Here is a 26900-nt window from a genome sequence, read left to right as displayed (position 1 = left end):
CGATTGAGAATACAATAAAATAATTGACCTTGTCAAGTGCAATCTCAATATTGTTAGATGAACCACAGTATTCGCAAGAACTACTGTTTTGTCCAATATAGCCGTTGCAAATGTGACAATAAACGTGAATGGTAAACTGAGTTTTGGCAGCGTTAAAATGCTTATAAAACAAGAATAGTGTTCGGAAGCATTGAATTTTCAGGTAGATGCAGAGAAAGTAACTTCAATAAGGATGATGTTGCTTGCTTACTTTAGTTATACCGAATTATGTGAGCCATAATTAAAAGCAAGCTTTGTTTCAAAGTGATTGAGGCGCCAGGGTAGATACTGTTATTCTGAAAAGAACAATATCAAATTTCTATTTTAATCAGAATATGCAATGTAATGTATATTTTACCAAGTTCTCTTCCTCAGGAGAGTCTAAATCAGCTTGAATGAGATGATCACTTTTCACACTCGCTCCCTTGTCATTCGTCTGAAAAAATAAGGCCAGTATACACAAAAATACTATCAATATAAAAATTGGAACCATTCACGCCAAGTAATGTAGGGCCCCTTTCATAGATTAAATTGTTTCGTAGACAGAGATAATTAGGGCTTGTACATCTTCCTTTGGCCAGCCCTGGTTTGCAATCATACCTCAGTTGAGAAAGTTGTAGCCTGAGAGATCCCACCATGATGATTTACATCTGAGCTACTCAGCTGTTCATTCCCATTAACTACACTGTCATCAGATTCAACAACGTTGTTTCCACTTCCTGAATTTATGTTTCTAATTAAGGTACCATTCTCCGACATTCTTGAACTAATCGAATAAATGTCTTCACTCGAAGTTTTCTTCTTCTTGTTCATGATGGAACTGCTTGAAATACTTGATATTTCATAATCAGACGGTCTCTTGTATGCGTATTTGGATTTTTGTTGCTTTGATTTTTCCATCAGTTTTCTAATTCTGTACTCTGTTTTTCTTGGTACTTCTGTATTTTTCCAAAGATATGCTTTATACTTTCTTCCCTTCGACTTGCTATTTCCACCATGGTTGAGGCATGGTACGTTGGACTCGTTGGAGTCAGACATGATTGCATAACTGTTAAGCCTGGCTCCTAGTCACTTAACCTGGAGGGAAATCACAGCTTTCCAAGACACTTAACTTTAATATAATGAAATTAGAAAATACAAATAATTATTGCATTTAAATACATTAATCTTATCAAATGACATCTTCAACTGAATCTCTGCCCGTTAGTTTAAAACCACTTTCTAAAATAGTAAAATAAATGAAGACCACGAGTGGAAACACGTACAGGAGCACGGCTAACTCCGATGAAGCGCTGTTACCGCAGCACATTATTGGAGTTGGCCGTGCTCCCTTTAATTTGGTGACGCCGCCCCGATTTCAAGGGGTTGTACTTTGTATGGGTTTACCAATAAATCTTAAAATTAATCTTATGGAAAGGCAGGTTATAAGGAAATTTTTTTAAATTAAATAAATAAAGCGAAAATTTACACCTAAATTTTTCGAAATAAAAGGTGGTTTTAAATTCGCATCTCTTATTTCATTTAATCGCATGGGCAATTAGTGAGGGTTAACTATTTAATAACAAGGAAATTTTAAAATCAACGTGGCATTTTTTACCAATGACCTAACCGATCGGCCACGAGCCTTTGTTGGTTTTATTTTCTTGTCCTAAGCCTTAACTTTCGGCGTGGTTTCACCGTTTTCTTTCGTGTTGTATTTTGAATAAAAGATTTTCTGGAATTTAAAGGTATGGGCAAATTATGGTGTTACATTTTCTGTGTATTTCTTAAGTTACTTGTAATTTCAGAGAATGCCTAAGCAGTCTAGGAAATTTCTTTTCATTAAGTGGGTCGAGGAGCAAGCGGTATGGGATGTATTGGATATTGAACTTTGCTTAAAAGATAATAAAGATTTAAAAAAGAAGATTATTGAATGACCTGATGAGTTCATTGGCAAAACGTTAGATTTTCATTGGAAAGAAAATGAAGAGAATTCTTCAGGCCTGCTAATAGCAATAGGTAAAATCTTAAGAGTTTTCCCTAAACTCTGAGCTCAGCATAAGTAACTATAGGGAAATTAGGATAACCCATTATTCTGAAAATCATGGTTTTGATTCTATGTTTGCAATTAACTCACATGTTTAAAATACAACCTCAGCGGATGATCCGCACCGTTAAATATTAATTAAACTTACACATGTGCCTTATTACACTAATTTTCATAGGTAAGAATACCGAAATGGAACTAAGAAGGACCAGCTTGATGGAAAATCATTATAAAAAAATGGAATCGCAATTCCCAGAAAAGTGGGAGCTACTAATTCACAAACTGTAAGTTATAATCAGTGTGAATTCTATTTTTCATTAGTAAATGGCCACGAGTTCTCTAGTTTCCTAATAATTTTAGAGGCTGTATCGAGCCCACGCTTTGGATGAGATCCATTCAAGTCTTAGCTATTTGCAAATTTTAAGTATCCATATTACCCATATGGGTAGCTTTAGCCTTATAAAAATTTTAAGAAACCTATGGTAACATTTTTGTTGGCGAGTGAAGTTGCGGAAGTGGGCTATACATCAGTAGCAAACAGGATGTATTTGATATACAGACACAAATGGACATTTCTACAATTGTTTGAAGTTGGTGCAGATAAGAACTCAAATCCCCCCCCACCTCACCTTAAAGTATGATTTTGGCTTTCTCTCTAATTTATTTTTTTTAGTCCAAAAATTTTGATTTCGAACAACAAACCACATTGATGAACAAAGTAGCCAATATTGACAGTAATGAAATAAGGAATGCTAAATGCCATGGTAATTGTCAAAAGTATGGCACTCTCAAAGATAAATATAAAACCTTAAGATATGAATTGAGAGCCAAAGATGAAACAATTCAAAAATTGGATGGTATTGCTAATTTTATTTGGCCAGTTTATAAGTGCAATGGCGTTACTACGATGGGTGACACCCTTTGTTGTAACTTAATTTTTTAATTCTATGATAATGTTACCCTCCAAGATTTTTAACTTAATGAGTTAAGCACCTACCTGAGGGTGTAACCCAGTATAGACCAAAAACTGCTTGTAACGCTGTTGATATATGGCTAACTCTAATATTTATTTTGCGGTTTAATTCCTTACAGATGTCAATTCACTGATCAGTGAATTGAAGGAACTAGTCAACAACTTAAAATCAAATCAACCAGTGGTCAGGGACTGCGTATCTGATGCAAGCCCCTCTTTTCAAGATAGCCCTGTCAATAGATTTTCTGGTTCAGCGGACCAATCAAAAGTATAGATCAATTTACTTTTGTATGCTTAAGTTTAAAAGAATTTTCAAGAAGTGTTTATTAATATTTTTCAGAACACCGATATTGGAAAAGGCATTGCAATTGATAAATCCGATTTATCAATGATGCTTCGAACTTCAACAAGTGCTACCAAATTAGCAAGGTGCTTATTAATGGCGTTATTTACCGAAGACGAACTAATTGGATCATTTCTCTCAGGGCGCCCATGTAACGCCAATAAAGGGTCGCCTAGAACAAAAAGAGCCTTGGATGGGTTAAAAGTGGACGTAATAACTGGTAAATATTCGTTAAATAGTTTACCAAAAATAAATATTAATTAATGTACTTAAGCGTTATCCAGGGGCCAACAGGAGAGATGTCAAAGATTCAATGGCTAATAAAATAAAATAAATTAATAAACTGCACTGTTAGAAATAAGGGTTTATAAAGCGTTTAAAAAGGGTTTAATCAAAAGTGAAGTTCCCTTAGGGTTTAAAAAAAACACCAAATGGGTTTGATTTTAGTCATATTAAATATAAACCCTTTTTGGAATAAGATTAAAACCCCATTGGGTTTTAAAGTAGAACTAATTGGGTTTTGATTAAGTAAACCACTATCGGTATTCAATTTAAACCCTTTTGGGTTTGAAAGGAGAATTGTCAAAGAATTCTGAATTTAAATTTCTTCATGCAGATTCCGGTACATACATAAAAATACTAACTAGCCACTAACAATAATTAATTTTTAAGATACTAAACCTAAATTTCCAATGATAAATATCAATAGGCCAGAAATTTTTATTTTTTGAACTAGAAATATATAGGCTTCTTCAATTATTTCATGTTTAGTTTAAACTCTCTTCAATTTATGACTCGAAAAAGCTCCATAGCGTTCAAATTTCCCGCGCGTTCAAAAGTTAAACTATACTGTTCCCTCTCCCTCACTTGTTGCCAGGCACATGGTTTTTTTTCGTACGGACGCTCTCGGTTTACTCTAGTGACGTCATGACCCCGATGAAAACTTGAGAAGGAAAAAGGCCTTGAACTTGATAAGCTTTGACCATGGATGTATAAAGAACTAACCGTACTAACGTTAGTTATTTATACAACTTGAAATACTTGGAATCATTTAATAATCATTAAAACTGGAATTCTGGTCTAATATTACGAACTTTTATTATTGAATTTACCATTTTAGAAGGCGCTCTTTAAATTATTTTTATACTCACTACTCAGTAGATTGAAATCTAAGCCTTGGCTCATAGTTTATTTTTTTTGGTAAGTTTAGTGTTGGAATTCATATAGTAACCAAATTCAAGTTCTATTTGCAATCAAGCTTAGCGTTGTTAAAGGTAACCAGCATAATTGGTTGATAAATTATTTATAAATAAACATTAAATTGCTAGACGCGGTTATATAAATATGAATATTCCTACTTGATAAATTATCTGAATATTTTGATAGTCAAAATCATTCTTAGGCGTTGGTTGGAACTCGTGTTAATTTAAGTTTTTTAAGAATCATCAAAGAATTTGCATTTTACAACAATTAAACACTTTCCATTAATTGTATAACCATCCAACAGTTCATAATATATCTCTTCTCCTGCTCTTAAAAGACACCATTGCTCAGTGGGTTGATTTGATATTTCATAAGCGTGTAAATGTTTGTCAAATCTGAGAGTTTTAAATAAAAAACCTGCCAGAAACACCTCTCCTTTAACAGCAAATAAAAATTCTAGTTTACAAAATTATTTTACAAAATTATTTTGGTAGTTCATAACAATAAAACATCGTTTCGTATTTAACGTTATCGTATACAACCCTTATATACGAACAAATTCTTTCAGGAAATTCTAACAAATGAATTTGTAAATTAATAGGTAATCTTTCTTTTTGTAATAAAAGACTGGAAGAGGTATCTTGTATTCCTTCCGATTCTTCTGTCAAGGTGTTATAACACTGATAAAATTGATGGCGTTCACTGAGGGTCTTAGTAATGTTCAGGTAATTGTTAGAGATATTCGCAATATCCTTAAAGTATCGGTGTTTACTTTCAAAACGCATGCATGATATATGTCTTAAAGGCCCATATAGCATTATGCATCTTGCATAATGCACCAGAAAATGAAACTTTGGCGTAATTTTTTGCTGACCCATTACACTAAAAACAAGAATTAAGAAAGATTCTATAAGTAGCTCAAGTTGCGGTCTATAGGCTTTTGGAAGGCATGGTGCGTAAATTATATCACATATTTCTCGAAGCTTAAGATAAACACTCCAATGAGCATCACCCACCTGTGGCAAAAATTCAAATATGATTAACGGCAAAAGTCGAAAAACACAATAAGTTTCACTGGCGGAACCTTTGAAACTACTATCGCCTACAACAGATTGACGAAGTTGAACTTGCGGCTTATTTAATTCAGTTGTTCCATATTTGAACAACGCGCAGTCGCATTAATTTTTTTTCTCGCGCTCTTTTTAAAATTCGTTTTTATATAACCATTTCTAAAAGTTAGGCTTAGCAAATAAATATATATTAGGTATATATTTTAGAGTATTCGGCTTAGCGGAGTAGCCGTTTGCTAGTCGGCGCGCCCTGTACAAAGTACGGGGTAAGAGGCATCGTCTAGCGGGCGGTAGGGTTGTTTTTGTAGCTATGTCTCAAGTCTATGGTCTACGAAAGTGTCGTCCTCTGCCTAAGGATGACAGTCAAAAGTGCCAGACCTGTTTCAAATATGAATGTACTTTGAATAAAGGCACTGGTTTCAAGGATCTGTGGATTCGCTGTGAAAAGTGTCTGTACTGGTACCATGTTGAGTGTGCCTCGATACAATGTGTGGTGGTAGACAATGAGAGGACAATTCCAGGCGATGTTCAGGACTCTTTTAAATGTATGAAGTGCTTTTCAACGGACGAAATAGAGTCTCCAAAGGATGATGATGGTGCCAGCAACGCCTTAACGCGCCCCATTCGACAAGACCGTACCCCGGTAAAATATATTATGTTTAACAATGTTAAATTTGTTTTATAAAATTTGAATTAATAAAACTGTACACTAAAAACTGTTCGGTCGGGAGCCGGTCGCGAACCCACGATATTCTGATTTCCATAGGGAAGTGAAAATGACACCGAGTTTTTATTATAATCCCGGAACTGTTTGGAATTTCAATAATAAGAATTAACTCAACATTACATATATCACCTTTTATGAAAAGAAACGATAAAGCCGAAGTTAACGGAATAAAGGATCTACGTATGTAACGGATCCCTCCATGTTAAATCTTGTTTAATAGTTTCACAGTGGCTCGGCAGATGGCGGTCTGTACTTAAAATAAAAAAGGGTGGAGCTACAACGTACATGAGTGCAGCTGCAGGCTTCAAAGCTAGAGTAGATCGTTCTTATACATAAATTAGTTCTTGGTAATATACAAGCTTTTAAAGTAATATTGTAGCCGGGGCAGCTCAAGAAGGGTACATTCTGCATTTCGCCTCTCTTATTTCGACCAAGAGAGAAAAACGCTTCCGCGTGCAGAGTGTAATACCTCACAAGTTATCGAGACCTCTGCAGATCTAGTAAAATGGTTGGGCTCATATGATATTTACGTTTGTCTGTCTAACGCCTTATGTTTTGAAACTAGCATATAAATGCGGCAAGCATTTTTTCGAACCTTGATATTAAGGTATAGATTGAGTTAAATATATAAATATATAGTATTATATTTTAATTATAATGTATTTAGAAACAATCATTTATTTCAATTATAAATTTGAACTTTTTTTTATTTTCAAATTGATGAAAAGTGTAACAATTTTTTAGATGAGATTCTTGCCGCCTCTAAAAAAAATACTATTTAAGTTTACATTGCACTTATATATAATAGTTTACATTGCACTTATGTTTTAAATTTTAACATGTTCTTGTCCACCCTGGGTTGAGCATCATTCTCTTTATTAACAAGAATTAAAAATTTCATTCGTATTAGAGTTCTCATTTTTACGTGAGTCAAAATAATTTATCTAGGATATTTTTAAAATTTTTGGAAAATGGTATCACTGACTTTTTTAACTAAATCTTCTTCGGTAGAAATTGATTTTACATTATCACCGCAGCCATGTTAGTTTAAAAACAAATTTTCAAATTCTTTTACGTCATTTAGAAAATCATTAGATGGAACAACCATTCCGCCATACCTTAATTGAATTACCCAACTTTGCATTTCCTTGTTATTGATTATTGCTTTTTTTATTCACATTTTAAACTAATGTCAAGATATTTTTCCCAAAACGTTTTGGCTACCCAACCAGCCAAATATTCCATTCCACCGTCTTCCTCTTTAGTTAAGACTATTTTTTTGGTCGTGTTCTCTTTTCCAGTGTTTAATGGGGGGTTGAGAAACAATGTTTTGCTGGGGACTACCATTGCTTCGATTTATGTCATTTTCAAATGAACAATTATACTTACTCATAGAAGATTTAGTGAGGGAAACAATTTTATCATTGAAAGTAGGGCAAGTATCAGATTCGTTTATGCTAAGAATTTCATTAGTTTCAAAATCTAGGTCTAGATCTCCATATGTTATGCCTGATTGATTAAACATATTAGTGACATAATATTCATATGTTGCTTGTGCAATTGTATTCGCATTATTTTGAACAATTCCTGGATTTTCCCCTAAAATAATCATCCTAAGGCGGTACATAGCATTTAATGGGGTGGCGTCGTTGTCAAACCCTCCCCGCGTTCTTAACTGCAAAAATAAATTTTCCAGACAAGTCTTGATTTAACCTATGTGTAAGTATGTATTTGATACCATACTTCTTGTTTAGTTCGTACCAAAGGCTGATTAAGGATTATGTCGAAGTTAATATACCTTTCTGAAATGTCTGCAAACAACCGTGTTGGGGAATTTCATTACTTTTTGGTTTATTCTTACTTTTAGAATTACATTTTTTAATTCACCTCATGTTGGTTATAAAGTTAGTCATATCATTAAGAATTTCATTTTATTCATCGAAATTTACACAGAATGCGCTTTTGTTAGGGTAACAATCCATTACATCGAACCATTTATTAGTTCTCCCGATAATCTCAGCTGTTGCTTTGTGCTCTTGATCTTGTAAATTATTACTTGCTTTTAATCTATTCACTGCCGTAGCAACCGTATGCGATAATACTTCTGCAGCTAATCTTACATTCTGCCTCGCTGTCTGAACGGTAATAGTTAGTGTAGGGAGATGTTGGCTCGAACGCATGGCATTCAGGGCTTGCCACCACCCTCCTACGCATTGTAACCCGGCCACCTGAATTAATGGCTTCAAAAGTCGCTTGATGACTTAGGCCTAAGGTGGTGCCTTGGGTATTAGCCTAGCTGATTATTATTATTATGTAGTTTTGTGTGTTTATGAAAAGATTTTAACTCTTTATTGTAGCTTTGTAAAGGTAACTGGACTGGCTCTTTTGATATTGTTAAGAAATTGATCCTAAAACTTCAAAAAATATTTAATTCAAATTTAATTCTAACTAAAATCTTAAACTTAAAATTATAGCTTCTAAAATTGTATAAAATAATTTAAAACTCGAAATTTGACAAAATGTAAAAACCGTTGTAAAATGCTCTTTTCTAAGGGACATTGCTTCAAAAGGAAAGAAAAACCCAAAAACTTTCCGACCTATTGTAACTTGGTCAGTTCTGGGAAAACCCTTCAACTCTCTATCTCCTCGCCCGAAAAAAGGGAAAATTTCCAGAGTAATGCACGTCTAATAGTCGCCTAAAAGACGCTAGGGGATTATTGGTCCTCCCCACCTGAACAATGAGCAGGATAGTGGGTCCGACCGAAAAAACCGAGCTTTCTTCGGCAAGGAGAGAGAGAAGTTAGGGCAGATTAAAAACAAACCTTGTCAGAGAAAGGCCAAAATCAGCGTCTTGGCTGCTAAAGCAGCATTCAATAAAATATTTAGTCTTAAATAACCTTGTGATAATTTATTCAAAATCATAAGCTTAACTAGATAATTCAATCTTCAATTAAAATTATAAGAACCCAGTTAATGTTTCAGTCCGTTAGCTGCGGGTAAAAAATTAAAATAAAAGCTCTCCCAAGCAAAATAGAATCAAAAGAACTAGGCATTTCGAGATATCAATCACTAAAAATTCTTCAGACGTTATTATGTAGAAATCCGTAGCACATAAACGTATAAGCTTAAGCAAATGGTGGACATCGGTGAAACAATAAATTTCGTCATTAGGACTGGCTGGATTAGAAAAATGGGTTCTGTGTATGGATAACCCGAGTGTCCGCCAGAACCCCATGTTGCTCTAATGGTAGAGAAAAATATTTCTTTAGTCAGTTATTGATCAAAGGCGTAATAAATTGGTTGTTACCAACTAGAGAATAAGCCTCTCGCCATGAGTACTTGCATTTGACTAGGCATTCCAATGATTTTTCACGTTTCGGGTCATAAGTTGAGCGTAAATTCACTTCATCGTAAGTTAAAACTGTTATTCTGTCTATTAAAGGCATATTTTTGGCATGGGCTTTCATTAGATTGATAACACCATTTAAAATACCCCCAGAGAAATCTAATTTATAGGCATATCGCTTTAAAGTAGAAATGTATGGCAGAGGTATGTTGATTTTGTTTTTCAGGTACAAATATATTCGTTTGCTAAATCTTCTTTTGCCCATTAACATTTTAACTTGACTATTAGAAAATTCTTTCTATAAAATAATTTTACTTTCTGCATAAAGTTTTCTTAATTTTCTTTCTTCAACCTAGAATTATCTTTTTTAAATTACGGATTTTGAAATTTTAAATTTCATGTTTACTATGCGTTTTGCTATATCAGAAAAAGTAATTTTATAATTTTTTTTATCTTCAGTTCAAGTTTATAAATTTTTTCTATTGCCTCTGACCGATCACATTTACATTTTCGTATGTTATTTCCACCACTAAGTACTGTGGAATACTCGTTCTTTGTAAACTTCTTTAGTATAATATACTTTTCAACGCTGACTTAAATCTCTTCCATCTTTTGCTTTAAGATCAAGCTAAATTTATCAAGTTTCTTTTTGATAAAGAATGAGTGATTTCGAATTATTAAGGCGGGAAAACTCGGAGTCTGAAAGTTGAACGTCGCGATATTCGTTTCGCCTCGTTATCATTAGTGTCATAACGTCATTCAGTATGGCAATCCCGTCAGCGTCAGGAGTTAAATGGGGGGGAGGGGGCTATAACAGATAAAAATATATATATATATATATATATATATATATATATTTTCCCTTTAAATTCTTACTCAAAATCCATGTGATCGGAGACAATCCTACACATTGCGTCCAGTAATACCCGAAATCATGAACACGGGTCCAAAAAGCACGTAAGTTTCGTGTAATGTACCTCCCATCGCAGTTTTTGGTGCCGTATATTGTTCTTCTGCATCATCACCGCTAACGAAGATAAATTTAACCAACGAAATCTTACACATTTTCCAAATCTGAGTTTTGCGACCGTACTAGCGTCGTCATCCACTTCGATGTAGGATACATCCATCGGAAGATCGGCAGTAATGAATCCCTCTATCTAAGTTGTAGATTTTGTGCTTTCCTCAGATTGACCACGGGTTTATATTCACATATTTTCGGATATAAGCAGTTCCGGTAAACTGTGGGTTTCAATCATGTCTGCAAGTTGGAAGTTCCGACTGGCAACCCTGGTTAATTGGATATTGACGCTTCCGGCAGGTAACTCGGAAAATTGGAAATTAAGACTATCCACCTGGCGTGCAAGTACTACCGGATATTAGGGTTACGGCCGTTCGGTATTAAAAGAGCGTACCAAACTTATGAGCATCAGTCTTCAAGATTCGTTCAAAAGACTTCGGGTTCATCTATCGAGATTAATATTTTCCAGCAGTGTTTCTCAATTTGTAAGGATATCTTAGAAATATTTCCTCTTTGAATAATTCACTAAGTGTTTTTTCACCTAAAATAATTCATTATTAATAATTAATTTAGTTTTTCTTTTTCCTATATGAAGTCTTAGATATACCACTTTTTATTAATTATTCTATTTCTTAACAAATTTCTCATCCATTTTTTTCTTGTTTATTAAATGGTTAACGTGAAAGCTATAGTAATTGAAATCGATTATTTGATTGGACGAACGACGCAGATGGACCGTCTGAAGTAGTTACGGAGATCGTAGGCTTGACTGTTGATTCATCACCGATAGTGGATAGTCTTACGTTTGCTCCTCCATTTGCTGAAGACGCCCTCCCCGCTAAATGCAGACAACAAAACGCTTGGACATCGAGAAATATACACGGACTCCTGTGGAATGCGGGTCATATGTCCTACACAAAGCTAAACCAGGTCGTCAACATATTGACTGAAGATTGCGATTTTATATTTTTAAGGGGGGCCGAAAAGTGCGTCCTTCTTGCAATTATTCTGGGACGAAAAGTGCATGACTTAAACAACTTCAATTGCCCCTAAGCATCGGATATTGACAACATGCCAACGATCCGATGTTTACAGAACCACAAATCTACACGATATTGCGCCGTAGAAAGGGCTTCCATGTTTTCTAATTGGATTTTTGAAAATGTGTCAATTTGTTTCCCAATTGTACTAAATAAATAAATATATATATACTATACACGCACGCACGCTGATATTTTTGTGATGGAGAAAGTTATTGTCTGATTTTCATTAACGTTTGATGTAGGGTTATATTCTACCCACTGTTTTCCTATTATTCCAAATTGAGTTTACGGTACGCGAAATAAATCAAGTTCCGAGCTAATGAGGTTTTGAGAGCGGGGGTGGGCGAGTGGCATTATGAAAAAATATCGAAGCTTGGGCGAGCAGATCTTCGCTTACGCCTGGTTCAAACTGAACTGATTATTTTCCACGCTTTTTTTCCCTTTTACCATTACCGGTGAGAGCTTTCACGTGCTCAGCGGCTCTTCTCAAAGTTTCTTTCCCCGCTTCTTTCCCCCTAGTTTTTAAAGCCTCTTTGAGTGATACCCCGCCGGAGATGTCTGAAGCGATTTTAGCACCTGTGTTTAAAAATTTCCTTCCTAAAAAGGAAGCTCCCTTTTGTAAGATGGGCATGTCAGATCGAAATGCTGAAGCCAATATACTTCCGAGCCCATACCCTCTTTGAACAGCGACACCCCGATATACAGGGATGTATCCGTGTCCAATTTGATTAATGTAGTAATTTTGAAAGTCGCTTACGGAAAATTAATCTAAATTATGAGACGGCATGTTTCTTCTTTGACGTCGTAAATGCAGATAAATCTGATTTTCCTTAAGTTTTCTTCTTGGTCTAAAGTGTAACGAAACGTGCACTTTTCCCCGTTAAAATATACCGGACGGCCTATTTCAGTAATAATATTAATTTCAATCATTATTTAGGCATATAATGAGGTCACGAAAACTCCTTCTCAACCATTTCCCTTGAATACTTATAATTCGCAAAAGGGGTAAGTCAGAGTCACCGACCGATCGGCTTAAACGATATCCGAGTAGATGAACAGGGAATGTAAACCCGCGTCCATGTCCCAGCTGAAAGGCGCAGTCATGGAGGTGTCAACAGTTACATCTTCTCCGGGGTCTCTCGTTAACCCTAATATAGATGCAATTTCGTGGGGGAAATTTATTTGGTTCTTCCTCTCCAATGTTACCACGACCCTGCGATTTGGTTTGTTATAATGAAACTTGTCTCTAGAGCTTACATTCTGACCAAAATCGTCAACCGACAGAATTTCTAGTAAATCCTCAACTCCATATTACCCTGGTGGTATTACTTTTTTTTCGAAATCCATTACCTGTTGCATTTGTTTTTTTAGCTTTCCTTTTGATTCTTCCGAAATTGTTTTCCAAATTCGAATTACACACTCGAAATCGGAACCACGCCAACGCAAGATAAATTCTTAAGTTCCGTCAGGTTTTGTCCTCTTTAAAACTTTGAGGTCCTTCTCTATTTTCTGTATTTACTCTTTGTAGAATACTCCCAAATGAGCTCGGAGTTCAAATCTTCGAGTTTATATACCGGTGGGTCTCTCAGTATTCGCTCTACTACTTTGAATAATTCCTCGGTGAAGTTAGCTTTTATTTTTTCTGATTCGAACTAAGTCGCCTATTTCAAAATGAAACTTGTCAGGAGAAGAAAAATCAATTTTCCCATATAAATTAACCGATATCTGTTTTGAATTTCCTCTTGTTACTTCAACGGGTTTACATTTTATATATCTATGGAAGTTGTTGTTATAAGAATCCGATAAATCCGGCAGTACGTCGATATATCTATTATAACAAAAACAGTTCTTCGAACTGAAAAAAAAACCAGTTTAGAGCTCGTTAAATGTGCAGCCTTAAAGGGACATATATCATTTTTATTGTTGATTAATATGTCAAATTCATTTAAAGTATTAAAAAATATTAGTGTGAACAACAGAATGACGTCATTCCGCCTTTCAAATCACAGTCCACTGCTCCTCCAATTTTTAACACAAAATCTCTGATTCAATTTTGCCCACAAAGGTATCCATATTTATATTTATTTTCTTCACTACACATTTAACATAAAAATTTTAAAGTTTATTCTTATTATTATTTTATTTTTGTTGCAGATTATTGCAATAAATAAATAATAATAAGAATAAACTTTAAAATTTTTATGTTAAATGTGTAGTGAAGAAAATAAATATAAATATGGATACCTTTGTGGGCAAAATTGAATCAGAGATTTTGTGTTAAAAATTGGAGGAGCATGGGACTGTGATTTGAAAGGCGGAATGACGTCATTCTGTTGTTCACACTAATATTTTTTAATACTTTAAATGAATTTGACATATTAATCAACCATAAAAATAATATATGTCCCATTAAGGCTGCACATTTAACGAGCTCTAAACTGTTTTTGTTATAATATATGCCCATTTATGAGACGTGGTGCTTTACAAGAATTACATCCCAATTTTATAATTTATTAAAAATTACCTTTGCTGCGCAAATACTCAGCCCGTCGTTTTGCCTCCTTTGCATTTTAAAGCTCGAAAATTATTAGTTGTCAAACTTAACAGCCGTCAAAAATACTGATAGTTTAGTTCAACCAAAGATAATACGTATCCTGTATTCGATATCTCGGTGCTTTTACATTGACTATGCGCCGTGAAGCTGTTACCAAATTCCAGGCGAAATTCCGAAAGGTCGGGCTCCTAAATTATGGCAGTGATAATACCCAAGGCAAAAATTTTAACCTAACTTTTATTTAAATCGATTTACAGGGCTGGCGCTAGGATTTTCGGGCCCCAGATAATTTTTACTCCAAAATTTGTTTTTTTTTTGGAAATAGTCAGATAGTTTTAGTTAGGCACCCGTTCCGGCGGGCCCCTTTCGGAGGCCCGGGCCCGGGTAACTTTTGCCCCGCTTACCCCCCTAACGCCGGCCCTGGATTTAGAATTACCAAATACCGTAAAGTGACAAAACTTAGGTTGAAATGAAAGCCAACTATATTATTTACCTTTTATCATAGAAGATTTGTTCATTTTAAATCATAATGTTTAAACATGTTAGAATATGAAAATTAACATTTCACGCGGCATTAAATTACAGAGGTGGGCAAAAATTGTGAGCAGCTGTCCAACATGAACGCTCATAATTTTTTACCTTGATTTTTCAAGTGAGCGAGTGTTAACGACAGGCAATCTTATTTTATATATCCTCAACTGAGCAAGCTCATTGCGAACGCAGAATAGTTTTTTCACTGGCTGATAAATCACGGCGCGGTGAGCGAGATCGGCCGATCAACGGACTAATCTTTTCACTTTTGAGCGATAATCCCTTTAGCGGCGCGGCAGTTTTTCAGTTGAAAGCGAATAGCGGGGCGTCGAGAAATATCTTCCCGATCGACGGCATTGGATGTTCAATTTTGAAAACCAGTAGAGGGCGAATCTTGATCACGCTGAGCAATGGCGTGGTTTTTTCCTCGAATAAAAGTGGCCGTTCGAATAATTGTTTAGACAACGATTTGTCTATTCTAAAATTGGAAATATCTAGGCGTTAATAGAAACATTACTGTTATACTTGAAATATTCCACACTTTATAATTATTAAGCCTAGTTAACACTGTACAATAAATTGGGCCACTTAATTGTAAGCCTGATAACCGTAGAGTTTATACCCAACAGACACGAGGTCGTGATACCCGGAATAGAAGAAGCGTAGCCCAATCTTTTTATGCATCTGCAACATGTATGGTGGCAATCAGCGAGAGAGACACCTTTGCATATGACTCCGCAGCAACGCACCATTTCTGCAACAGGAAAGAATGGTTCTATAACTATACGGAAATGGATTCACCAATTGACATTGCGCTCTTATCTAATAAATTGTCCTTATTCTTGCAATGGCCAGAGTAGATGATAGGCCTAGGTATGAAGGACAGGTCCTACACAGGCTAATGCACATGGGAGTGAGATCAAAGAATAGATCATCCATAGAACAACTATGTGATACATTAGGCCTTAGCTATGACTATGAAGAAATAATGACAAAGAGATATGACATAATTATCGAAAAGTTGTCAAGGAGAACTTGAGCTGACAGGGTGTGATGAATTAGCTTCCCCAAATACTATAACTAGAACATAGGCCTTTGTGGTCTTGTGAATATGTATAGTAATTTTAACTTTAACCTTAACGAAATACAATAATAAATCAGTTTATGTAAATCAGGTTTGATTTATTCACCTACTTTCCAACATGGTAGCAGAGCGTGGAAGACGAAGTAAGATATGAAGTCAATGCTGCAGCGTACATAAAGAAGTTGGTCCCAGAAATAGATGAGTTAGTAAATGTAGGCAGACATTGATTCTGGAGGGCTATATTTCAAACTAAGAAATTCTGACCGCAATGCGTGCCCTTGACTTGGGTTCGTGGGTATCAGATAAGATATCCCAATTGCCAATAATTTTCTTATGTTGATTATCAACAGCTAAATAAATTCTAGAAAGGGCTCTCTGTTTAATATCTATGTATCTTGCCTTCTCTTCTGGTTTAACACCTTCACCAGTTGGTTCAATGTCTGATCCATCTATAATTCCCCATAGACTATATTCACATAACACCATCTTCATATCTGCCTTCCATTGACTATAATTCTCATCATTAAGCTTGTCAAAAGTGAAACTAGTTGCCAAAGATGACTCATGTCTGCCCTCCGCCATATTGGATTTTTCGTCTATTTTTTAAGCCTTGGCCTTAGTGGCAAAATTCCAAAAACAAAAATATTCCATCTACTTTCCTTTAATCTTCTTTGCCTTTTAACCACGCTCTGCTACCATGTTGAAAAGTAGGTGAATAAATCAAATATGGCGGAGGGCAGACATGAGTAATCTTTGGCAACTAGTTGATATAACTGATAACGAGCTCCCGGAAGTACCCATAGTAACTTTACCTGATTCTCCAGAAATAGAATTAATAGATTTAACAGATAGCCTTGAGTCAGTACCCCCATCACCAGAGTCTGTAGTAACAGATTCACAGGTTGAACGTTTAATATATATGGAATTGGCAATGGACTATTTATCTGCTTATCAACTAACCTGTCAAATGAGCACGCCCCCTATCGTTAATTTACCTTCCCCCCTTTTAAGTTCTAGTTCTATTCCACCTGTCGCAGTGCGTAATTCGCCCTCGTATACGCCTACGAATGCCCCCTCACCCTTTCTAGAATCAGATGACACGTGCCACTCTTTATCTTTGGAAGATAATTTTATCATGTCGTCGCCCAGTACGGACAGCATTCATCGCTTAGCTGAGAACGTACAAGTTGCCCGACGGGACGCGGAGGAACTTGCCGCTGCAGCCGCTAGGGCAGCCGAAATGTTCGAGGAAGCTACAGCGTTGTTAGCTGCCCGTACGGCTAGTAGTAGTAGTAGGCCCCCTCGTAATATTTCCCCTCCGCGTAATAATGACCCCATAGCTGTCGCAGGCCCGTCACGAGCTCCACAGTATTTACAGCCCTTGCCTCAGGCTACGGAAATTAGTAACGCGAACCCCGAGAATGCGCATTTGGCTGACCCCGCTTCGTCTCTTCCTCAAGTTGGAGGTGGGCTAGCTGACGTTCCAATAACGCCTCCGTCCTTTCCTAATTTATTGTCGAAAATTTCCCAAATTGTGGACTATTGGGACGGACTTTAAATGTCAGACTAGAAAATAATATCGAAAATGGTATTTATACGTTGATGGAAACCTTATTGGAAGACTGTTTGCCTTCCGATATGGTTTCGGTTTCATTTGTGAATGTCAACAAACCCGGCTTCCAAATTCACGTCAGTTTCCGGCGAAGGGACCAATTAGATTTGCAATGGTTGATGACGTATATCGGTGAAAAAAGCTATAGATCCGAGAACGACGGCAGTTTTTTTGAAGGAATCATTACGGTCACTTTTAATCGAGTCAGGCTACCCCAGGGAGGAACTAGACCTGCTGGGTTAGGTATTTCCCTCGAAAAAGAGTTTTCTTTTTATAAAAAATGCACGATAACGATAACAATAAAATTTGTTTAGCTAGAGCTTTTGTTGTAGCTATAGCTCACCGAGAGCATATAATTAATAAAGATGATTTAGAACTTAAAAGAAAATATACTATTATCAGACAGTGTAGAGGTAAAAACATTGAAGCTTTGCTTCAGACCTTGAAAGCTAGAGAACTTTTATCTTACGCCGCGTTATCCGATGACGATTGCTCGGGGCCGGACGCGTTAACTCGGTTCCAAGAAATCTTGCCCGAATACAGTATTATCGTTTTTCGATAATGCGATCCGGCTCCTGTAATTGTTTTCGGTGACGTAGATGAAGAGAGGGAATGCAATGGACCTCTCCGCAAACGTCTTTACCTTTTAAATATTGACAATCATTTCAACGTAATTACTAACCCAAAGCCCCTTTTCGCATTTAATAGATTTTGCGAGAAATGTTTGGTAGGATATAATCATCTCACAGATCATAAATGCTCTCTTTTCTGTAACGCTTGTTGTAGAAAGCAAGAATGTCAGAAGGGAGTGACTAAAATAACTTGCCAAACATGTTTAAGAGTTTTCCCTAATCAAAATTGTTACGATTACCCTTTATCAGGACCCGAACCGTTATGTAATAAAATTTACGTTTGTAATCTTTGCTAGAAATTTGTCAGTATGTTTAAGCGTAAGGCAGTACACGTTTGCGGAGATATTTATTGTCTTTCGTGTAGTGAATTTAGCCCCGCAGGTCAAATATGTTATATGCAACCATTAAAGACCGACCGTAAAGATTCTGCCGAAAAACTACTCGTTCTCGAAAAAATAGCAATAATAAACGGGTCCACGACTCCGACAATGAACAATCACCACCGACCAAGAGAAGTACTCCAAAAACGGAAGTCTTTGTTTGTTATGACTTTGAATGTACTGATGCCGATGCTTTGATTCACGATCCAATTTTATGCGTTTCGCAAAAAGCGTGTAAATTCTGTTTCGAAGAAAAAGATAATCGGTACGCATGCGCTAAATGCGGTGGAGGTCCTCGGAAGAAAATATTTCTCTCAAAAGACCCCGTCGGCGACTTTCTGGAGTATCTTCGTACGCTTAACAGAGTGGCGGATAAGATAATATGTATCGCCCATAACGCTAAAGGTTACGATGCGCAATTTATAGTACGTAAAATGGTCGATTTAAAGTGGACCCCTAAAGTCTTGACAGACGGGACCAAATTCATGAATGTACAGTATAAAAAATTAAAATTCTTAGATTCCTTAAATTTTATGCCCTTTGCACTTTCTCAATTCGTTTCCACATTCGGTTAAGATAATAATTTGAATAAGGGACATTTCCCGCATTTATTGTTTAATACCGTAGACCATGAATTTGATCCCGCCTGTTCGAATGAAACCAATTACGTACTACATAATGACTGGCCTCCGATCGAAGCGTACGACCCTAATCGTTTAAGCGGTAAGGCCTACGATGAATTTATCCAGTGGTATAACGATTCGCTGAATGTTTTACTTGTCATAGAATGGGTCATATTTCTCGTGAATGCCCAGTTAACCGTGAGGGAATAACTTGCTCAAATTGTAACGGACGGGGACATAAGGCACAAGATTGCCGATTTGATCAAAGAAGTAATGCTAACCGTAGAGTTTATACCCAACAGACACGAGGTCGTGATACCCGGAATAGAAGAAGCGTAGCCCAATCTTTTTATGCATCTGCAACATGTATGGTGGCAATCAGCGAGAGAGACACCTTTGCATATGACTCCGCAGCAACGCACCATTTCTGCAACAGGAAAGAATGGTTCTATAACTATACGGAAATGGATTCACCAATTGACATTGCGCTCTTATCTAATAAATTGTCCTTATTCTTGCAATGGCCAGAGTAGATGATAGGCCTAGGTATGAAGGACAGGTCCTACACAGGCTAATGCACATGGGAGTGAGATCAAAGAATAGATCATCCATAGAACAACTATGTGATACATTAGGCCTTAGCTATGACTATGAAGAAATAATGACAAAGAGATATGACATAATTATCGAAAAGTTGTCAAGGAGAACTTGAGCTGACAGGGTGTGATGAATTAGCTTCCCCAAATACTATAACTAGAACATAGGCCTTTGTGGTCTTGTGAATATGTATAGTAATTTTAACTTTAACCTTAACGAAATACAATAATAAATCAGTTTATGTAAATCAGGTTTGATTTATTCACCTACTTTCCAACATGGTAGCAGAGCGTGGTTTCGATCCACGGACCTCTGGGTTATGGGCCCAGCACGCTCCCACTTATAATGAGCTACTACAACAAGGAAGATTCTCTTCTGCTGTTCAAAAGGATAGTCTTAAAGATTATTTACAAGATATCTCCGCTAAAGTACGAGGATTATGACACAGTTTCAATAAGTAGCAGTGACATCAAGGACGCAGTCTTGGTTTACAAAGCACAATGGTCCTTCGCCTATGCAAAGTTAGTTAATAAGGCAGGGAAGCAAAAATCAAGCACAGAGAGGCAAAAAAGCATCTACAAGGCTTACACTTACCTTGCTGGGAGTAGGACTCTAGAGTTTGGAGGGAGGATAGACACAATAGTCCTTAGGATAAACATAATTGCCGGTATGATGGAAGCAACAAAGCGTTAAATGTCCACATACCACACTACTGAAGTTAGTTTTGACTTGATGCCCAAGGGATTGGAAGACGAAGTAAGATATGAAGTCAATGCTGCAGCGTACATAAAGAAGTTGGTCCCAGAAATAGATGAGTTAGTAAATGTAGGCAGACATTGATTCTGGAGGGCTATATTTCAAACTAAGAAATTCTGACCGCAATGCGTGCCCTTGACTTGGGTTCGTGGGTATCAGATAAGATATCCCAATTGCCAATAATTTTCTTATGTTGATTATCAACAGCTAAATAAATTCTAGAAAGGGCTCTCTGTTTAATATCTATGTATCTTGCCTTCTCTTCTGGTTTAACACCTTCACCAGTTGGTTCAATGTCTGATCCATCTATAATTCCCCATAGACTATATTCACATAACACCATCTTCATATCTGCCTTCCATTGACTATAATTCTCATCATTAAGCTTGTCAAAAGTGAAACTAGTTGCCAAAGATGACTCATGTCTGCCCTCCGCCATATTGGATTTTTCGTCTATTTTTTAAGCCTTGGCCTTAGTGGCAAAATTCCAAAAACAAAAATATTCCATCTACTTTCCTTTAATCTTCTTTGCCTTTTAACCACGCTCTGCTACCATGTTGAAAAGTAGGTGAATAAATCAAATATGGCGGAGGGCAGACATGAGTAATCTTTGGCAACTAGTTGATATAACTGATAACGAGCTCCCGGAAGTACCCATAGTAACTTTACCTGATTCTCCAGAAATAGAATTAATAGATTTAACAGATAGCCTTGAGTCAGTACCCCCATCACCAGAGTCTGTAGTAACAGATTCACAGGTTGAACGTTTAATATATATGGAATTGGCAATGGACTATTTATCTGCTTATCAACTAACCTGTCAAATGAGCACGCCCCCTATCGTTAATTTACCTTCCCCCCTTTTAAGTTCTAGTTCTATTCCACCTGTCGCAGTACGTAATTCGCCCTCGTATACGCCTACGAATGCCCCCTCACCCTTTCTAGAATCAGATGACACGTGCCACTCTTTATCTTTGGAAGATAATTTTATCATGTCGTCGCCCAGTACGGACAGCATTCATCGCTTAGCTGAGAACGTACAAGTTGCCCGACGGGACGCGGAGGAACTTGCCGCTGCAGCCGCTAGGGCAGCCGAAATGTTCGAGGAAGCTAAAGCGTTGTTAGCTGCCCGTACGGCTAGTAGTAGTAGTAGGCCCCCTCGTAATATTTCCCCTCCGCGTAATAATGACCCCATAGCTGTCGCAGGCCCGTCACGAGCTCCACAGTATTTACAGCCCTTGCCTCAGGCTACGGAAATTAGTAACGCGAACCCCGAGAATGCGCATTTGGCTGACCCCGCTTCGTCTCTTCCTCAAGTTGGAGGTGGGCTAGCTGACGTTCCAATAACGCCTCCGTCCTTTCCTAATTTATTGTCGAAAATTTCCCAAATTGTGGACTATTGGGACGGACTTTAAATGTCAGACTAGAAAATAATATCGAAAATGGTATTTATACGTTGATGGAAACCTTATTGGAAGACTGTTTGCCTTCCGATATGGTTTCGGTTTCATTTGTGAATGTCAACAAACCCGGCTTCCAAATTCACGTCAGTTTCCGGCGAAGGGACCAATTAGATTTGCAATGGTTGATGACGTATATCGGTGAAAAAAGCTATAGATCCGAGAACGACGGCAGTTTTTTTGAAGGAATCATTACGGTCACTTTTAATCGAGTCAGGCTACCCCAGGGAGGAACTAGACCTGCTGGGTTAGGTATTTCCCTCGAAAAAGAGTTTTCTTTTTATAAAAAATGCACGATAACGATAACAATAAAATTTGTTTAGCTAGAGCTTTTGTTGTAGCTATAGCTCACCGAGAGCATATAATTAATAAAGATGATTTAGAACTTAAAAGAAAATATACTATTATCAGACAGTGTAGAGGTAAAAACATTGAAGCTTTGCTTCAGACCTTGAAAGCTAGAGAACTTTTATCTTACGCCGCGTTATCCGATGACGATTGCTCGGGGCCGGACGCGTTAACTCGGTTCCAAGAAATCTTGCCCGAATACAGTATTATCGTTTTTCGATAATGCGATCCGGCTCCTGTAATTGTTTTCGGTGACGTAGATGAAGAGAGGGAATGCAATGGACCTCTCCGCAAACGTCTTTACCTTTTAAATATTGACAATCATTTCAACGTAATTACTAACCCAAAGCCCCTTTTCGCATTTAATAGATTTTGCGAGAAATGTTTGGTAGGATATAATCATCTCACAGATCATAAATGCTCTCTTTTCTGTAACGCTTGTTGTAGAAAGCAAGAATGTCAGAAGGGAGTGACTAAAATAACTTGCCAAACATGTTTAAGAGTTTTCCCTAATCAAAATTGTTACGATTACCCTTTATCAGGACCCGAACCGTTATGTAATAAAATTTACGTTTGTAATCTTTGCTAGAAATTTGTCAGTATGTTTAAGCGTAAGGCAGTACACGTTTGCGGAGATATTTATTGTCTTTCGTGTAGTGAATTTAGCCCCGCAGGTCAAATATGTTATATGCAACCATTAAAGACCGACCGTAAAGATTCTGCCGAAAAACTACTCGTTCTCGAAAAAATAGCAATAATAAACGGGTCCACGACTCCGACAATGAACAATCACCACCGACCAAGAGAAGTACTCCAAAAACGGAAGTCTTTGTTTGTTATGACTTTGAATGTACTGATGCCGATGCTTTGATTCACGATCCAATTTTATGCGTTTCGCAAAAAGCGTGTAAATTCTGTTTCGAAGAAAAAGATAATCGGTACGCATGCGCTAAATGCGGTGGAGGTCCTCGGAAGAAAATATTTCTCTCAAAAGACCCCGTCGGCGACTTTCTGGAGTATCTTCGTACGCTTAACAGAGTGGCGGATAAGATAATATGTATCGCCCATAACGCTAAAGGTTACGATGCGCAATTTATAGTACGTAAAATGGTCGATTTAAAGTGGACCCCTAAAGTCTTGACAGACGGGACCAAATTCATGAATGTACAGTATAAAAAATTAAAATTCTTAGATTCCTTAAATTTTATGCCCTTTGCACTTTCTCAATTCGTTTCCACATTCGGTTTAGATAATAATTTGAATAAGGGACATTTCCCGCATTTATTGTTTAATACCGTAGACCATGAATTTGATCCCGCCTGTTCGAATGAAACCAATTACGTACTACATAATGACTGGCCTCCGATCGAAGCGTACGACCCTAATCGTTTAAGCGGTAAGGCCTACGATGAATTTATCCAGTGGAATAACGATTCGCTGAATGTTTTACTTGTCATAGAATGGGTCATATTTCTCGTGAATGCCCAGTTAACCGTGAGGGAATAACTTGCTCAAATTGTAACGGACGGGGACATAAGGCACAAGATTGCCGATTTGATCAAAGAAGTAATGCTAACCGTAGAGTTTATACCCAACAGACACGAGGTCGTGATACCCGGAATAGAAGAAGCGTAGCCCAATCTTTTTATGCATCTGCAACATGTATGGTGGCAATCAGCGAGAGAGACACCTTTGCATATGACTCCGCAGCAACGCACCATTTCTGCAACAGGAAAGAATGGTTCTATAACTATACGGAAATGGATTCACCAATTGACATTGCGCTCTTATCTAATAAATTGTCCTTATTCTTGCAATGGCCAGAGTAGATGATAGGCCTAGGTATGAAGGACAGGTCCTACACAGGCTAATGCACATGGGAGTGAGATCAAAGAATAGATCATCCATAGAACAACTATGTGATACATTAGGCCTTAGCTATGACTATGAAGAAATAATGACAAAGAGATATGACATAATTATCGAAAAGTTGTCAAGGAGAACTTGAGCTGACAGGGTGTGATGAATTAGCTTCCCCAAATACTATAACTAGAACATAGGCCTTTGTGGTCTTGTGAATATGTATAGTAATTTTAACTTTAACCTTAACGAAATACAATAATAAATCAGTTTATGTAAATCAGGTTTGATTTATTCACCTACTTTCCAACATGGTAGCAGAGCGTGGTTTCGATCCACGGACCTCTGGGTTATGGGCCCAGCACGCTCCCACTTATAATGAGCTACTACAACAAGGAAGATTCTCTTCTGCTGTTCAAAAGGATAGTCTTAAAGATTATTTACAAGATATCTCCGCTAAAGTACGAGGATTATGACACAGTTTCAATAAGTAGCAGTGACATCAAGGACGCAGTCTTGGTTTACAAAGCACAATGGTCCTTCGCCTATGCAAAGTTAGTTAATAAGGCAGGGAAGCAAAAATCAAGCACGGAGAGGCAAAAAAGCATCTACAAGGCTTACACTTACCTTGCTGGGAGTAGGACTCTAGAGTTTGGAGGGAGGATAGACACAATAGTCCTTAGGATAAACATAATTGCCGGTATGATGGAAGCAACAAAGCATTACATGTCCACATACCACACTACTGAAGTTAGTTTTGACTTGATGCCCAAGGGATTGGAAGACGAAGTAAGATATGAAGTCAATGCTGCAGCGTACATAAAGAAGTTGGTCCCAGAAATAGATACAATAGTCCTTAGGATAAACATAATTGCCGGTATGATGGAAGCAACAAAGCATTACATGTCCACATACCACACTACTGAAGTTAGTTTTGACTTGATGCCCAAGGGATTGGAAGACGAAGTAAGATATGAGGTCAATGCTGCAGCGTACATAAAGAAGTTGGTCCCAGAAATAGATGAGTTAGTAAATGTAGGCAGACATTGATTCTGGAGGGCTATATTTCAAACTAAGAAATTCTGACCGCAATGCGTGCCCTTGACTTGGGTTCGTGGGTATCAGATAAGATATCCCAATTACCAATAATTTTCTTATGTTGATTATCAACAGCTAAATAAATTCTAGAAAGGGCTCTCTGTTTCCTATCTATGTATCTTGCCTTCTCTTCTGGTTTAACACCTTCACCAGTTGGTTCAATGTCTGATTCATCTATAATTCCCCATAGACTATATTCACATAACACCATCTTCATATCAGCCTTCCATTGACTATAATTCTCATCATTAAGCTTGTCAAAAGTGAAACTAGTTGCCAAAGATTACTCATGTCTGCCCTCCGCCATATTTGATTTATTCACCTACTTTTCAACATGGTAGCAGAGCGTGGTTAAAAGGCAAAGAAGATTAAAGGAAAGTAGATGGAATATTTTTGTTTTTGGAATTTTGCCACTAAGGCCAAGGCTTAAAAAATAGACGAAAAATCCAATATGGCGGAGGGCAGACATGAGTCATCTTTGGCAACTAGTTTCACTTTTGACAAGCTTAATGATGAGAATTATAGTCAATGGAAGGCTGATATGAAGATGGTGTTATGTGAATATAGTCTATGGGGAATTATAGATGGATCAGACATTGAACCAACTGGTGAAGGGGCCTATCTCTATGGTACCCTTGAAGAGGACATATTTATTGCACAACCAAAGGGATTTGAAGTTCCAGGGAAAAACAACTATGTCTGGCATTTACGCAAGGCAATATATGGACTGAAACAGAGTGGGAGGCGATGGTTTACGGAGCTCGATTCTACATTGGTGGTATTATAGACTTCTTCCGTAGGGGTTTTGGCGTGACCAATACTGGACGTGATGTTAACCTATCCTTTAGTACCACACTCTTCACGTTTATGCTCATGTCACTTTCTAGAACATCACGAACTTCCTTAACTGCATTGAGCATTACTAACTCATCTATTTCTGGGACCAACTTCTTTAAGTACGCTGCAGCATTGTCGTACATATCTCAACGTACACGACCAAATATTGCAAAGATAATAAAAGGGAAAAAAAAAAACTTGCATACTCATACTCAGAGAATCTGTCTTGCTGATCAGGGGGGCAGACTCTTGCTTTCATCAAGTACCCATATGCCATTGGGGGACTCATGCTCTTTAAGGCATTCAAATAGAAAGCTCGGTCCTCAGAATCAGTTTCCTGCTGATCGACATCATCTGTCTCCATCCCCATAATCTCCTCTAGCTCTGCTAACCTCTTTTCTTCATCGGCCATTGGTGGTATTATAGACTTCTTCCGTAGGGGTTTTGGCGTGACCAATACTGGACGTGATGTTAACCTATCCTTTAGTACCACACTCTTCACGTTTATGCCAGGACGTAAACATTCTTTTGCAAGGCTGTTTATCTTATCGTTCTATTTTCATGGATAAATTCGAAATAGACCCGTTCTTAACCGCGCTAACGATTGCGGGAGTATGCAGTTTTATCTTTAGGAAACACTTTTTACAGCCCGATACGATTGATGTAGTGCCTCCTTTCGGCTATCGTATGAACTGTAACCAGAGTTTTGGCGCGATCGAATGGCTTGAATGGATGTC

General features: G+C 37.3%; 2 protein-coding genes across 6 annotated transcripts; both read right to left on the bottom strand.

Moving 5' to 3' along the window:
• Positions 1–16122: 16122 nt before the first annotated feature.
• Positions 16123–20450, bottom strand: LOC149926346 (uncharacterized). Of its 2 annotated transcripts, XM_090158483.1 has the most exons (3): positions 20075–20450; positions 19489–19634; positions 16123–16841 (listed from the first exon to the last, which is right to left on the bottom strand). In XM_090158483.1, exons 1-3 carry the CDS (start codon positions 20082–20084, stop codon positions 16653–16655), a joined length of 345 nt encoding a protein of 114 aa, XP_090014609.1. In that variant the 5' UTR covers positions 20085–20450; the 3' UTR covers positions 16123–16652. The 2 variants fall into 2 exon arrangements, 1 of the variants encoding a protein (XP_090014609.1); XR_016473798.1 differs by lacking the exon at positions 16123–16841 and having other exon boundaries at positions 19261–19634; positions 20071–20450.
• Positions 20451–20574: 124 nt separating this feature from the next.
• LOC149926345 (uncharacterized) lies at positions 20575–26653 on the bottom strand. 4 transcript variants are annotated; one of them, XM_090158413.1, is made up of 3 exons: positions 24532–24786; positions 23946–24091; positions 20575–21298 (listed from the first exon to the last, which is right to left on the bottom strand). In XM_090158413.1, exons 1-3 carry the CDS (start codon positions 24539–24541, stop codon positions 21110–21112), a joined length of 345 nt encoding a protein of 114 aa, XP_090014539.1. In that variant the 5' UTR covers positions 24542–24786; the 3' UTR covers positions 20575–21109. The 4 variants fall into 4 exon arrangements, 1 of the variants encoding a protein (XP_090014539.1); XR_016473770.1 differs by lacking the exon at positions 20575–21298 and adding an exon at positions 26376–26653 and having other exon boundaries at positions 23826–24091; positions 24532–24639; XR_016473771.1 differs by lacking the exon at positions 20575–21298 and adding an exon at positions 26376–26653 and having other exon boundaries at positions 23826–24091; positions 24532–24636.
• Positions 26654–26900: the final 247 nt, after the last annotated feature.

Source organism: Leiobunum rupestre, chromosome 9, assembly GCF_980474605.1.
Source record: "Leiobunum rupestre chromosome 9, qqLeiRupe1.1.hap1, whole genome shotgun sequence".
NCBI classification, from domain to species: Eukaryota; Metazoa; Arthropoda; class Arachnida; order Opiliones; family Sclerosomatidae; genus Leiobunum; species Leiobunum rupestre.
This window is presented reverse-complemented; position numbering and strand designations above follow the sequence as displayed.

What these genes read in the sequence shown, in the direction of transcription:
- LOC149926346 (XM_090158483.1), bottom strand. An exon ending in TGTTGGGTATAAACTCTACG is followed by an intron (nt 16,842 to 19,488) that starts GTTAGCATTACT and finishes CTGTTACTACAG; the next exon opens with ACTCTGGTGATGGGGGTACT.
- LOC149926345 (XM_090158413.1), bottom strand. An exon ending in TGTTGGGTATAAACTCTACG is followed by an intron (nt 21,299 to 23,945) that starts GTTAGCATTACT and finishes CTGTTACTACAG; the next exon opens with ACTCTGGTGATGGGGGTACT.